The 13274-nt window shown below is 50.8% G+C and overlaps 1 protein-coding gene across 11 annotated transcripts in view; it reads left to right on the top strand.

Annotated features, from left to right (window-relative positions):
• The window catches only part of Zfp385c (zinc finger protein 385C), a 66248-nt gene that overhangs the window by 33947 nt on the left and 19027 nt on the right, over positions 1–13274 (top strand). For 8 of the 11 annotated variants that reach the window (NM_001373888.1, NM_001373889.1, NM_001373887.1 and 5 more), the window contains exon 2: positions 894–1145. In NM_001373888.1, coding sequence (NP_001360817.1) covers positions 896–1145 — 250 coding nt within the window. In that variant the 5' untranslated portion in view covers positions 894–895. Of the gene's footprint in view, positions 1–893; positions 1146–7772; positions 8024–13274 lie in introns of those variants that run through there. The other 3 variants (XM_030246059.1, NM_001373890.1, NM_177790.4) reach the window with 3 other exon arrangements.

The raw sequence follows: 13274 nt of genomic DNA, 5'->3' as shown, positions 1-13274 counted from the left end.
ATGTGCACATGTACACACATGCACACATGGGCACACATGCATTTGCACACAGGGACAATCACATATATACATACACATATATTGTACACATTCGCTCTCTCTCTCACACACATGCAGGAACATGTGTGAGTGCTCACTTGAGGACACCACACACACACACACACACACACACACACCAGGAAGGAAATGATTACAAGTTCTGTCTGAGAGAGATTTAGCAGCCAACTCCAGAGGAGAAACAGAAGCAGAAATGTGAGAGAAAGTGCCAGAGAAATGGGGGTGGGGGGGTAATCCTCAAAGGGGACAATTGCCTGTAAGAAGGACATGAGTGTCTAGGTTGGGGCAATGTGTGAATGCTGTGTTCAGCAGACCCAGGTCTCCACCAAGCTGCCAGCTGTGGCCTGGGCTCATGTGACCAAGACAGGGCCATCTCAAGCCATGTGGGATGGGTTTGGGATGGCTTTGTAGGCTGTCTTTATTGGTGAGTGTCACCCTGCTGGGTATGGGGCACAGGATGGTTGGGTTTCTGGCCAGAGGGCTGTTGTGTCTCCAGGAAGCGCCACAGGCCTGTCAGTCACAGTATTGTCAGCTCCTGCCTGGAGGCTTCAGAACAGGACTCAGCTTTCCAAAGTGCGACTCCACTGGCCTGCTGCTGTGTTTCTCCAGTGTTACCTTGTCTCCAAGATCCCATCTCGGTCTTTGAGATTTGCTTTCAGGCCCTGGGACCCTGTGTCCAACCGGCTCCCCATGCGCAGCCATTTCTGACACTCTTCCTAGGGATCCCGTACTTCAGTGGTACTCTGCCTGCCCATCGTGTTTTCTCTTGACATTTTGGCTGAGGGGTGTATTCCGGAGCCACTGTGTTATATCTGTCTCCCTCTCTATCTCCTCAGGTATGAAGCGGCCACTGAGCCCACCCCCCTCAGGTGAGAAGGAGCCCCCTACAACTGCAGCATCTGAGTGCCCCCCTCACTCTCCAGAATCATCGAAGCCTAAGCGGGAAAGGAAACGACCCTCCTACACGCTCTGCGATGTCTGCAACATCCAGCTGAACTCTGCAGCCCAGGCCCAGGTGCATTGTGGGGGACGCGCCCACCAGCGAAGGCTTCGGCAGCTCAGCCTGGGCAAGACCTCCACGGGGCCAGGTCAGTGTGGAGTGGCGCTGAGCTTAGGTCCCCTCCTATAAACTGGCTTTGGGTCCCTTTAAGGGACCTTGGGTCTGTGGCTTCCCTCTGTGGTGCTGTCAGGTTTTATTTTAAAACCTGGTAATGGAGCCGGGCTGTGGTGGCGCACGCCAGCGCTTGGGAGGCAGAGGCAGTCTGAGTTCGAGGCCAGCCTGGTCTACAAGAGTGAGTTCTAGGACAGCCGGGGCTACACAGAGAAACCCTGTCTTGAAAAAAAAAACAAAAACAAAAACAAAAAACAAAACAAACAAACAAACAAAAAAAAACCCAAACCTGGAAATGTAGCGCGGTGGTATGGCGCTTGCCTGGCATGTCCTCTGGATTCCACAAAACCAAAGGAGGTTTGTTTTGCTTCTGACAAGCTTTCCATGGGATCCCTTGGGTTTTGAGAGTCTCGAGGTCTCCTCTGGAGGTCTCTTCAATTCTAGGCGCTCTCCCTGTGGAAGTGTTTGAGATTAGGACATTTATAACGTTGCTCCAGCCTGCAGCGTGTTCCATACTCCTGCTTCTCTGGCCGGGAGTCAGACAGTTTTCATAGCACTCCAACTGAGAACAACAGGAGGTCCCTCTTCCTGTGGCAGCTGGACTCTCTGCCAGGATTTCTGCCTCTCCCTGCCTGGGGTGACTTTGCATGGAGGAGGGTAGGGGCTGGGGGTGGGGTGGGGGGAAGATTGGCTCCCAGCGCTGTAGGGGCATCTGGCTACAGTGCAGTTTCTGGGGGAAATGGGTGACTGCTTCTGTGAAGATGATGCCTGTTGACAGACACGTGGGGGTCACGCGCTGCAGGCTGGCAAGGAAGGCTGAGCCACAAAAGCCTAGGAGGGAGAGGCAGGAGGCATCAGTACCCCAGATCTTGGGGGTGGTTCAAGAAACCCACCTTGCAGCCCGGCAGGGTAGTTTTGCCAGAGGCTGCCCTGAATCTTGAGAGTGCCTAATCTTTGGATGACATTTCTATAGTGCCCCCAGAGCATGGTGGAAGTTGAGACATACCCTCAGGGACACAAAGGCCTCGGAGAGAGAGTAATGGTCACAGGACAGGTGAGGGGCATTTCAGGCTGAGGTCATGTCCCTAGCAAATGACAGGAAGACTCTTTTATCAGCATTAACTCCTTCGAGGAGGCACTTAGAGCTGGATTTCCAAGACTGTGACTGAGTAAATTTTATGGATTACTGTTTCTGGAGCACGTAGGATGGGGAGGTGTGTGTGGGATGGGTTAAAAAGTCTTCCATTTCAACTGGGTGGGTGGTGTATTCTTGTAATCTGGAGGCTGAGGCAGGGTGACTGTAAATTTAAGGCCAGCTTGGTTTACATAGCAAGGTTTTTTTTTTTTTAAAAGTCATACATTTATTCATCAAATATTATATATATCATATATATTAAATATAATTTTTTAATCTATGAGGTTCAAGCTGCTGTTCAGGTGGCTCACATTTTAAAAAAAGATTTATTTATTTATTTATTTATTTATTTATTTATTTATTTTATGCATATGAGTACAACACCATTGTTCTCTTCAGACCCACCAGAAGAGGGCACCAGACCCCATTACAGAAGGTTATGAGCCACCACGTGGTTGCTGGGAATTGAACTCAGGATCTCTGGAAGAACAGTCTGCATAGCCATCATCTTTCCATCCCTGGTGGCGGGGGAGGGGCAGGGGAAGGGGGCTCACATTTTTTTTTTTTTTTTTTTTTTTTTTGGTTTTTCGAGACAGGGTTTCTCTGTGTACCCCTGGCTATCCTGGAACTCACTTTGTAGACCAGGCTGGCCTCGAACTCAGAAATCCACCTGCCTCTGCCTCCCAAGTGCTGGGATTAAAGGCATGCGCCACCACGCCCAGCGGGGGCTCACATTTTTAAGGCTTTCAAATATGCTTCCCCCCCCTCAAAAAAAAGCTATCTAAGTAACTCTATGTAAAGATACGCTTATTCTCAGGTAATGAAAGCGAAAGGAACGCCAAGAACCCAGAAGACAGCTGAGGATCTCAAATTCAAGGCCAGCCTGGGCTCTGGAGAGGGTTCAAACACAACCTGGGCAACTTAGTGAGTCCTGTCTCCATAACAAATGTAACAAAGATTAGGGATATGGATCAGAGGTAGAGCTCTTGCCCAGCATGCCTGAGACACCCCAAGTTCAATCCCTAGTACCAGAGGGAAAGAGTATGGGGTGGGGGAGAAGATATCAGAAGAGGGGACAGTGAGTGAGCCGATAGAAGAACCCAGAGACGCTCAAGAACTGTGACACTGACGTTGGATCCCAGAGGAGTAAGGGTCTCATGGGCAGAGTCATAGCTAGAGCTTGGTACAGGGACCAAAAGCTCTCAGCCTCCCGGGCAGTGGCCAGTGGAGCCTTGTGTAGGGTATGGGCTGGACTTGGTTGAGTTAAGCTGGTATCCCCTACAGGGCAGGGGCCTTCCTACCAGGTGAGCCTTGGCCTTTGAGTCTCACAGTAGCATTGTGGGCAGGAGTATGTGCTATTTCATATGTCCCCAGCAGAGGACAAAGGTGAAATTTAGGAATAGGTAGTTAAGAGAGTGGGTAGGAAATCAGTTTCTGGAGGCCTTTGTGTAGCGGAACCAAGGGAGAGAGAGGAGGCATGGATGACTTCAGCTAGGCAGGCTCTTGGAGAGATGGGGGAGGGGGCGGGGAGGAGAAAGGTAGGGTGGTTCAGTTGTTAGAGAGAGAGGTGCCAAAATGGGAAGAGGGTCAGTGTTGGTGGGGTTGGTTTGGGAGGTCACCACATTCGGAGTCACCAGGAAATGTGATGCCTAGCACTCCCCTCTAGATTGTTAAACATTAGGTCAATTAAGTCACTATGTATCCAGGGTGTGTCTAGGAATCAGAGGCCTTAGGCAGGCCCAGTGCAAGCCCAATGTAAGATGCTGAGACACCCTCAGAGGCATGCTTGGTGTCTGCTCCTGGGCACTTGCAGCTGGGCAGGGGAGGCAGATACAGAGCCAGACCTTCCCATTGGCCACATCGAGAGGTATGAGCAGCGTCTCACCATCCCATAATAGGTGGGAAAGGGTGACTGCTGTGCTTAAGACCCGAACACAAAGCCACAGATTTCCAGTAGCTGTGTGGTTCAGAAGCACCAGGAGGAGGAGCTGCCATCTTCACTGCTCTGGTTAATTCTGGGCCTTCACCGGGCCCTGGGCCTCTTCTGGATAGAGAGATGCTAGCTAGCAGCCGCCCGTGGTAGATGTCAGTTGGGCTTTGAGTCCTGCTAAAAACTGGTTCCAGGCTGTTGTAAGATTGGGCTGGGGCCACTGGAGCACCCTAGGGAGGTGGAGAGATCCTCATCTAGTTCAGGGAAGTTTGGAGTTTTTTGGGGGGGTGTGCGTGCCAGGGACCCTCAACCAGCTGCATAATTCCTTGGCACTTGAGGTCTGAGATGCCACACCACACATGGAGACCCGAGGCCTTTGTCTCTTGGAGCCAGGAGCTTGTTCCCTGGGAGCTGTCACTTTGATTAAGGTCCTGTGGGACTAGAGGCTTCCATAGTGACAGGCCGTCACAGGCAGTGAAGCCAGGACCCTTTCCGGTTTTCCTTCCTGAGGTGGTATGTAGGAGGAGCTACAGAGGTAGGGGGCTTTTCTCCCCTGGGCTTCCTCTCTTAGCTTAGGTCAGAGGTCTCCTTCCTCAGCCACACCCAGCTTCTGGAGTTCTCGCAGCCAAACCTGGGACGCTTCATCATCTCCACCTCTTGGTATTTTCCTGAGACTCCTGCCACACGACTGTAGGAATGTGTCTTGGGCTGTCCTTTACTTCCACATTTCAGGAGTGGTCCCTGGGAACCCCGAGCTGTGTGGCTAAAGCCAGTGACCCTACTCACCACACCCTAAACTACTTGAATCCATTCTTCAACATCTGCAGACACAAAAAGTGTAGGCACAGCTTCCTGGCTCGAATCCAGTTGTTGTGGGCAGCACAGGGAGTTGGGACACCTACATGAGGAGCTGTGGCCTTCTGCTGTCCCATCCTGAGCATTGCTATAGAACCAAACTGCTCACTAAGCTCTTAGACACCCAGCAGGAAGCCCCACCACCACCACCCCACTCAGATCAGGCAGATGATGATGTTCAGCCTTCACTTTACACACCGGACTGTGGGGGCTCAGAGAGAATAGCATCCCCAAAGCCAGATAGCTTTTGATTCCAGGTGTCTGACTCAGTCCCATCTCCTACCTCCTACCCTGGCTAAAGAGAACAGCCAGTATGTAAGAGAGGTTGGCATATGCCTTTTATCCCAACGCTTGGGAGGCAAGAGCAAGAGGATTTTACTCAGAGTTCAAGGTCTACTATATGTAGAGAGTTTCAGTAGCCAGATCTATATAGCAAAACCATGGAGAAAGAGAGAGACAGAGACAGACAGACAGACAGAACAAGGTCCATAGTGTTTATGAAAGGAAAAGGGGGTTGACCTGAGAAACTAGACTCTGGCCATATCTCTGTTCTGTGTTATCTCAATTTAAAGTGGGGAACCAGGCCCAGCATGGTGGTCACGCACGCCTTTAGTCCCTGCACTCGAGAGGCAGAGGCAGGTGGATCTCTGTGAGTTTGAGGGCAGCCTGTTCTATATACTGAGTTCTAAGACAGCCAGAGAGCTACATAGTGAAGCCTTGGGTCAAAATAAATAAATAAATAGATAGATAGATAGATAGATAGATAGATAGATAGATAGATAAATAAATACATAAATAAGGGCCTGGATGGAGAGATGGCTCAGTGGTTAGGAGCACTGATTGTTCATCCAGGGGGACCTGGGTTCAATTCCCAGCAACCACATGGTGGCTCACAACCATCTGTAATGGGATCTGATGGCCTCTTCTGCTAGTGTCTGAAGACAGGGACAGTGTACTCATATACATAAAATAAATAAATCTTTAAAAATAAATTTAAAAAGAAAAGAAAAGGAAGGAAGGAGGGGACCCACCAGTTGTCTTCTGCCCCTCTAGTTGGCTAAAGGAGGGGAGCTTCGTAAAGCCAGCCACTTCCTCTGGCTCTGGGCACTTTCTAATTTAGAGAGAGCCAAGGTTCTCTCTCTCTCATCCTCCATTGTGCACCTGAGGGGGCAGGAAGGGACTTCAGAAATGACTTAAGCTCTGTCCTACTGAAATGGCTAGAGGAACCGTGGGTGAAGAATGTAAGGTAGACACTGGGATGGACAGGCAAACAGAGATGACTCAGATTATAACAGCATCCAAGGCAAAGATGGCTGCAGTTGTGGCAGTCAGACTTGAGACTTCTGCACTCCCCACTAACATGCTAGAGATTCCCCAGCCCTCTATCTCTTCTCCAAACTTTGAAGCCTCTGGCTGAACCCTGGGCCCTTGAGATCAAGGACGTGGGTCATGCATGAGTCACTGGCTTGATGAGTGACTCTAGTCCACAGCTCCCTACAGATGGATTAATTTCAGTCCCTCCAGGAGGCTCCGGAAGCTCTTCTCTTGTCCTCCCCATCGGCATCTTTCTGGGCTGCTGATTCCTCCTCACTGAGCCCTCCCCCAACCCCCACCCTATCATCCTGAGACCTTTAGGTACAAGCTTCAAAGAAATAGTATTCCCCTCTAGATCCCTGAGCCCAGCTAGTGCCTCCTATTGCCTCCTCCTTGGGTGACAGGAGACAGAAGTGTCCTACATTCTCCCAAGACAGACAAACATCCTCTTCCCCCAGGTGAGACCTGCCTTTCCCCAACCAAGACCACCCAGAGAGGCGAGGCTGTCTGGATAGAGAATTAGGGGGCTTAGCTTAGGTGTCTGCCTGGAAGAAGACAGAGCTTCCGTGTCCCTGGGCGGGTTCATTAATGGGCTTGAGTTTCTTTTCTTTCCCCACACAAACAACTCCTTCCCCTCAGAGCCCCTTCCTAGCAAGAAGCAGCCGCTGTCAGCTCCTCACTAGACCTGCTCTGTGGCACAGGTATTGGTTGCCCTGAGATTACTGGTTATTATCTGGTGGAGACAGAATGCTGAAGGGGTGGGGGCCGAATTGGGCACAGACAGGGTTTGGAATTCGAGACTAGATCCCAGCTGTGGCCTGACTGTCTCCCCTTTCCCGACCACCCCCACCCCTTGCGCAGCCACCAGGTGCTCAGGTGAGCGGAGAGCCAGCTTTTCAGCACCAGGAAGGGAGGAAGGAGTAACAGTGGAGAGAAGAGGTGGGGACCCTGGACCCAGACAAGTATCAGAAGTTCTACCTGATCTGGCAGAGCCCTCCCCACTTCCTTCCTGGCACTGCAGGAGGTAACAAGTCTAAGGGGCTAACCTGGGCTCCCTCCTTATCTCAGTGGCAACCACTACTTCTCTGAGCCTGTGTCCCCTTCGGTAAAAGCAGGTGACTATAAGGTGATGTCCAGGAGAGGAAGAAGACCTGTGGTCTAAATAAGGGGTTTCAGCAAGTCCAGAGCAGGGGCGCATTCAGGCACGCAGTGCAGGGGTGAGGTGTGTGAGGGTAGTACCTGTCCCTGGAGGTCTTTGCTGACAAAGTCAGCCCTTTGTTTCAGCAGAAGAGGCAGGAGACAGGGAGCCTGGGGCACAGGAGGGGGGGTGGTGAGTAGGTCACACTCTACTCTCTATCCCTGGTTTCCACAATCCCTCACAGTCCCACAGCTTGGCAAAGACCCCACTCTGCTCGTCTCCCTCTAGTTGGGACTCAGAAATCAGGAATCGGGCACCCCTTTTTCTGGCAAAGGGGAACAGGGCTCTCCAGCCTAACTGGAGTCCCTCCCTCCAGCCCTCCCCTCCTGCCCCTCACATCCCCGTTCTCTCTGTCACTCTGGCTGGGCTTGTTCTGCGCTCGCTCTGCTCTGTGGTGTCTTCAAAGGCTGAGGATGCTCTTGGGTGAGTACTGAGATCGCCTGAGCTGGCGAGTGGGGACGGATCTCAGAGACTTTCAGGAAAGGGTCGCCCTCTCCCGTACTCTACCTACTCTTTCCCTCTTATTAGTGACACCCAGAGGCTGTCTGCTGGGGACCCAAGGTCAGTAGACTCCCTACCTCACCCCAGTCCTATGTAGCCTGGACTGCGGCTGAGAACAAAGGGTAAGGAGGGGAAAGGACAGCTGGAGTGTCTGCCCTCAAGGGTGCTGCACATCTGGGTAAATGTGCGGTGGGAACCTGAGCTAAAGACCCCTTATAGGAAATCTTGCCTTCACCTCCTCTAAGGGCAAGGGAGGGGAGGCACTGGATGGAGCTGAAGAGCTGTTACCCCCTTGGTGGAGAGAAGATAGACTGGACCAGAAGGCTCCTTGCAGAGCAGCAGCCTGACACTGGGACCAGACCAGTCCCCCATACCCTGCTTTACCTGTGTCCCTACTCCCTACTGGCCTCCTCACCTAGGGTCTTGTCAGGCCTTTTGTTTTTGTTTCTCTCTCTGCCCCCCTTCCCACCCCAGCGCCTTAAAAGCCTTGCTGTATCTCAGGCTGGCTTTGAACTTACTCTGCAGCCTAGGATAGTCTCAAATTAGCTATCCTGTCTCAGCCACAAAAGTTTTAGGATTGCGCACGTCTTTAATCCCAGCACTTGGGAGGTAGAGGCAGGCAGAGCTAGCCTGGTCTACAGAGTGAGTTCCAGGACAGCCAGGGCTACACAGAGAAACCCTGTCCTGGAAAACCAAAACCAACCAAACAAAAACAAAACAAACAAACAAACAAAAAGTCTTATAGGCACGCACCACTCACTGCACCTGGCTTACCTTATTGCTTTTGTTTTATTTTGTTTTGTTTTGTTTTGTTTTGTTTTAGGGAGGCAGCTTTCAAAGGTTTCTGGAAACCTCTTCCAGGGACAAGGGTCTGGAGGCAGTTGATCTAAGGAGGCATAGTGAAGCTTTTTCCGCTATTGGGCTTTGAGGTTTCTCTAGCTTGGGCAGGAGCTGAAACATCAGTATAGCTCCAGATAGCCCAGAAGTGTGGGAGAGGTTCCAGTGAGGGGGAGGAGGAGCCCCGGCCATACTTAGATTCGTGATATTTTCATACTTGCGGATGATGTATGTTGATGGCATTCTTCCTCCATTACCCCACTTTGTCCCCTCCTGCTGGTCCCCTTCCTCTTCCCAAATAGTCCCCTGTCTACTTCCACATTTTGTTGCTCTTTTCCTTCCTTCCTTCCTTCCTTCCTTCCTTCCTTCCTTCCTTCCTTCCTTCCTTCCTCCCTCCCTTCCTCCCTCCCTCCCTTGCTTCTTCCCTCCCTCCCTTCCTTCCTTCCTTCCTTCCTTCCTTCCTCCCTCCCTTCCTCCCTCCCTCCCTTGCTTCTTCCCTCCCTCCCTCCCTTCCTTCCTTCCTTCCTTCCTTCCTTCCTTCCTCCCTCCCTTCCTCCCTCCCTCCCTTCCTCCCTCCCTCCCTCCCTCCCTTGCTTCCTCCCTCCCTCCCTCTCTCCCTCCCTCCCTCCTTCTTCTCTCTCTCTCTCTCTCTCTCTCTCTCTCTTTCTTTCTTTCTTTCATCAGTGAGTTTTATTAAGGTTTCTTGCAGGAGTGTGCATTCAGGAGAGGTAATTGACGGGCTGCGGGCATACATAGCCAGACCACTAAGGAGAATGCCTCCCCCTCCCTCAGGATGCACTAACTGCTTTTAGAACCCCAGGGAGGTGTAGGGGGTCACCTCTGAGTTTTTATTTTATCTGTTGATATGTGCATGTGTGTGCACCTGCATGTACCCCTGGGAGGGCTCTACTCCCTGCCCTGTGACTGTTTGGTCATCTCAAGAGTCAGATGCATCTGGCTTTGTGAGGAAGAGTGCGCATGCGCACGTTCCCGGTGGAGATCTCAGGGTGTTCACTTTCACTCTTCGTCATGGTATGTGACATCCAGCTCATACATACAGTTTCTAGTGTTCCAGAGATATCTGAAAGGCTGTGTGTCCACTCTTCTGTTGATTGAGTCCGTCTATGTCTACATGCTGGCTCACACCAGGCCCCGGGGCGGGGTGTGTGTGTGTATCACTGCATGAGCAACACGCATAGACCCGAGACTTGGTTTCACCATGGGGAGATGTATGTACACATAAGCCTTGGCATCTATGCCTAGCACTATTGGTGTGTATGCCTGTGAGTCTCGGGGTGGGCGTCAGTCTTTTCTAATTATAGCACAACTACAAAATGTGGTTTTCCTTGAACCCTCTCTCTCGGGTGGCAGCCAGGGTGATATTATTTCATAAGATACCTGCTCTGCACTCCTGCCCCAACCTGGCCCCGAGGCACAGGGTTAGCTGCCTCTTGATGCAGTCAGATCGGCTTGCTCTCTGCATACCCAGAGCCAACAACTTCTCTTTTCTTGAGGCAGCTATTCAGCGAGTCGGATCAGGTTATGGATTTTGGCCAGGGCGGGACATCCTTCAAAATCCTACCAAAGAAGATACCCGCTCTACACATTTGAGAAGAGAGAACCTTGACCTGTGGTTTTCTCCTGGGGCAGCAAACAGTCACCTAGGCATGTGTGCATGTGTGCACATGTGCATGTGTGCACATGCCAAGGCTCATGCTCCATCAGAGAGCTCAAGTTGAATGTCAGAGGCAGACAGTGAATCATCTCAGAGGGAGGGGGCTTGGCATCAAAATCACCGTATTCCTTGGCCCTTATGTGGAGAACACTGCACCTAACTGTGAGGGGACTGGAAGGCATGTCTGGGTGACTGTGTGTTGACAGGAGACACAGGGCCACCAAATGCCTTGGCATCTCCTGGCTCCACAGAAGCAAACCTACCCTTCTTCACTATGGTCCTCAGTTCTAGCTCTTTTTTTTTTTTAATTTAAGATTTATTTATTTATTTTATGTATAGGAGTACACTGTAGCTGTACATATGGTTGTGAGCCTTCATGAGTTGTTGGGAATTGAATTTAGGACCTCTGCTCGCTCTCGTCAACCCCGCTCGCTCAGGCCCCCAAATTTATTTATTATTATAAATAAGTACACTGTGGCTGTCTTCAGACACACCAGAAGAGGGCGTCAGATCTCATTACTGGTGGTTGTGAGCCACCATGTGGTTGCTAGGATTAGAACTCAGGACTTTAGGAAGAGCAGTCAGTAGTGCTCTTAACTGCTGAGCCATCTCACCAGCCCTTCAGTTCCATTTCTTTCTTTCTTTTCTTTTCTTTTCTTTTCTTTTCTTTTTTTTTTTTTTTTTTTTTTTTTTTTTTTTTTTTTTTTGGTTTTTCGAGACAGGATTTCTCTGTGTAGTCCTGAGTCCTGGCTGTCCTGGAACTCACTTTGTAGGCCAGGCTGGCCTCGAACTCAGAAATCCACCTGCCTCTGCCTCCCGAGTGCTGGGACTAAAGGCGTGCGCCACCACTGCCCGGCTCTAAGTTCCATTTCTATACTGACGTTCCTCCCATAACTACAAACCCATTTCTCAGATGAAAAGAATGAGATTCCTAATAAATCTCCAGGGCAGAATTAAATCTAGCTAGGACTTCATGTATCCCAGGAATCTCTGAACTCCAGTCCCCAAGGACTGGGAATCAGCCAGACGTTTCTGAATCTGGACGCCCTGTGCCTTATACCCTATCAGCTTCCAGGGAGGTTAACAGATTCTTGTTGGCAAGGCACAGATACACTTCATCATGTAATAAATCACTACAAAATCTGACCCATCACCACCACCACTGGCATTTTTGTTTCCCATCTGCATCTCCTGCCCCAGCGTCCTGCTAGGTTCAGAACTCTGGGAAACCTACACCCTGCAGTATTCTACTTGTCTCATCCCTGAGAGCTCTCCTAGGAACCTACCCATATTTGCAATAATTGAATGGACTCCTGTTCCTTTTGCTCCCTGTGGCCTGACCACAGTGGCTCCTGCTGCAGTATAGGGCATTGGGATAAGGCCAAGAGGTGGGCTTGCCTGGGGCACAGTGGCTCTGCCTGAGACTCAGGTGGCGCCCTCTGCTGGTGCCTTTTTGCTCCTGTTACCACTAGTGGCTGCTGTTGTTCAGCAGAGCTCAAGGAGACCATGGCCCAGAGTGTCTGCCATCCAAGATGGTGTCCCCATGAATGTGTGGGAGTGGTGCAGGGACACCTGGGCTGGCATTCAATCTTAGAGCTTCTGGGAAAGGGGTGGGAGTGAGGGCCTGTGTAGGTATGTTGGGAAACACACTGATGGAGACAGGGTTTACATGATCTGTGGCTAGGAGCATGGGGAGACCCACCTACATAGCCACACAGGAGCCTTTAGACCACGCAGGCTGCAGTGGATTCCACTAGCTTGTAGAGGTCTATATGATCCAGCGCTGCTCACACTCGGCCGCCCCTAGTTAGCACTGATTCATATAGTTCTGCTGATTCCCCCCTCTATCCCCCCTGGCACCACCACCTCAGGCCGGCTCCTACAAGGTGACATAGGGTCTTGTAGATTTACAACGGCTCATTTGCTGGAACTTTCTGAGATGCTGCACATGTGGTCCAGGCCATGTGACCCCTGAGTACTTCAATGTGGCTGATTTCAACTGAATAGGTTTTTGGTTTGTTTTGGACTGGATTCTAGTGGGTCTAAGGACTGCTGTCTGGAGCGGTGTCTAACTGGCCTTCAACTTCCCAGTTTCCTTCATTGAAAACATCTCAGTGGACTTTTTTTTTTTAAAGATTCATTTATTTATTATATGTAAGTACACTATAGCTGTCTTCAGACACTCCAGAAGAGGGAGCCAGATCTCGTTACGGCTCCATGTGGTTGCTGGGATTTGAACTCTGAACCTTAGGAAGAGCAGTCGGGTGCTCTTACCCACTGAGCCATCTCACCAGTCCCTCAGTGGACTTATTTGATCCTGCTGCTGGATGGGGTGGGACCGAGGTTCTAGGAATATGGGAAGGGCTCGACAAACTTCCAGGAGAGCACCTGTCACCTGGATCTTGGTCTTACACTTGTCCCCCATCCTCACATCCTATGGGTGGCAGGCAGGGTAAAATCTTGGCATCACAGGCTGTTGGGAAGCAAAGACAAGGAAGGAAGTGATTTCCACCCCTAACAAGTGCCCAAGGTCCATCTGCTGCGCACACAGACACACAGACAGACAGACAGACAGACAGACACACACACACACACACACACACACACACACACACACATACACATACACTCAGCTTGCTTTTTAAAATTCTTTCTCCAAAT

This window comes from Mus musculus, chromosome 11 (assembly GCF_000001635.26).
Source record: "Mus musculus strain C57BL/6J chromosome 11, GRCm38.p6 C57BL/6J".
NCBI lineage: Eukaryota > Metazoa > Chordata > Mammalia > Rodentia > Muridae > Mus > Mus musculus.
Note: the sequence above shows the minus strand (reverse complement) of the source record. Positions and strands in the feature narration are given on the sequence as shown.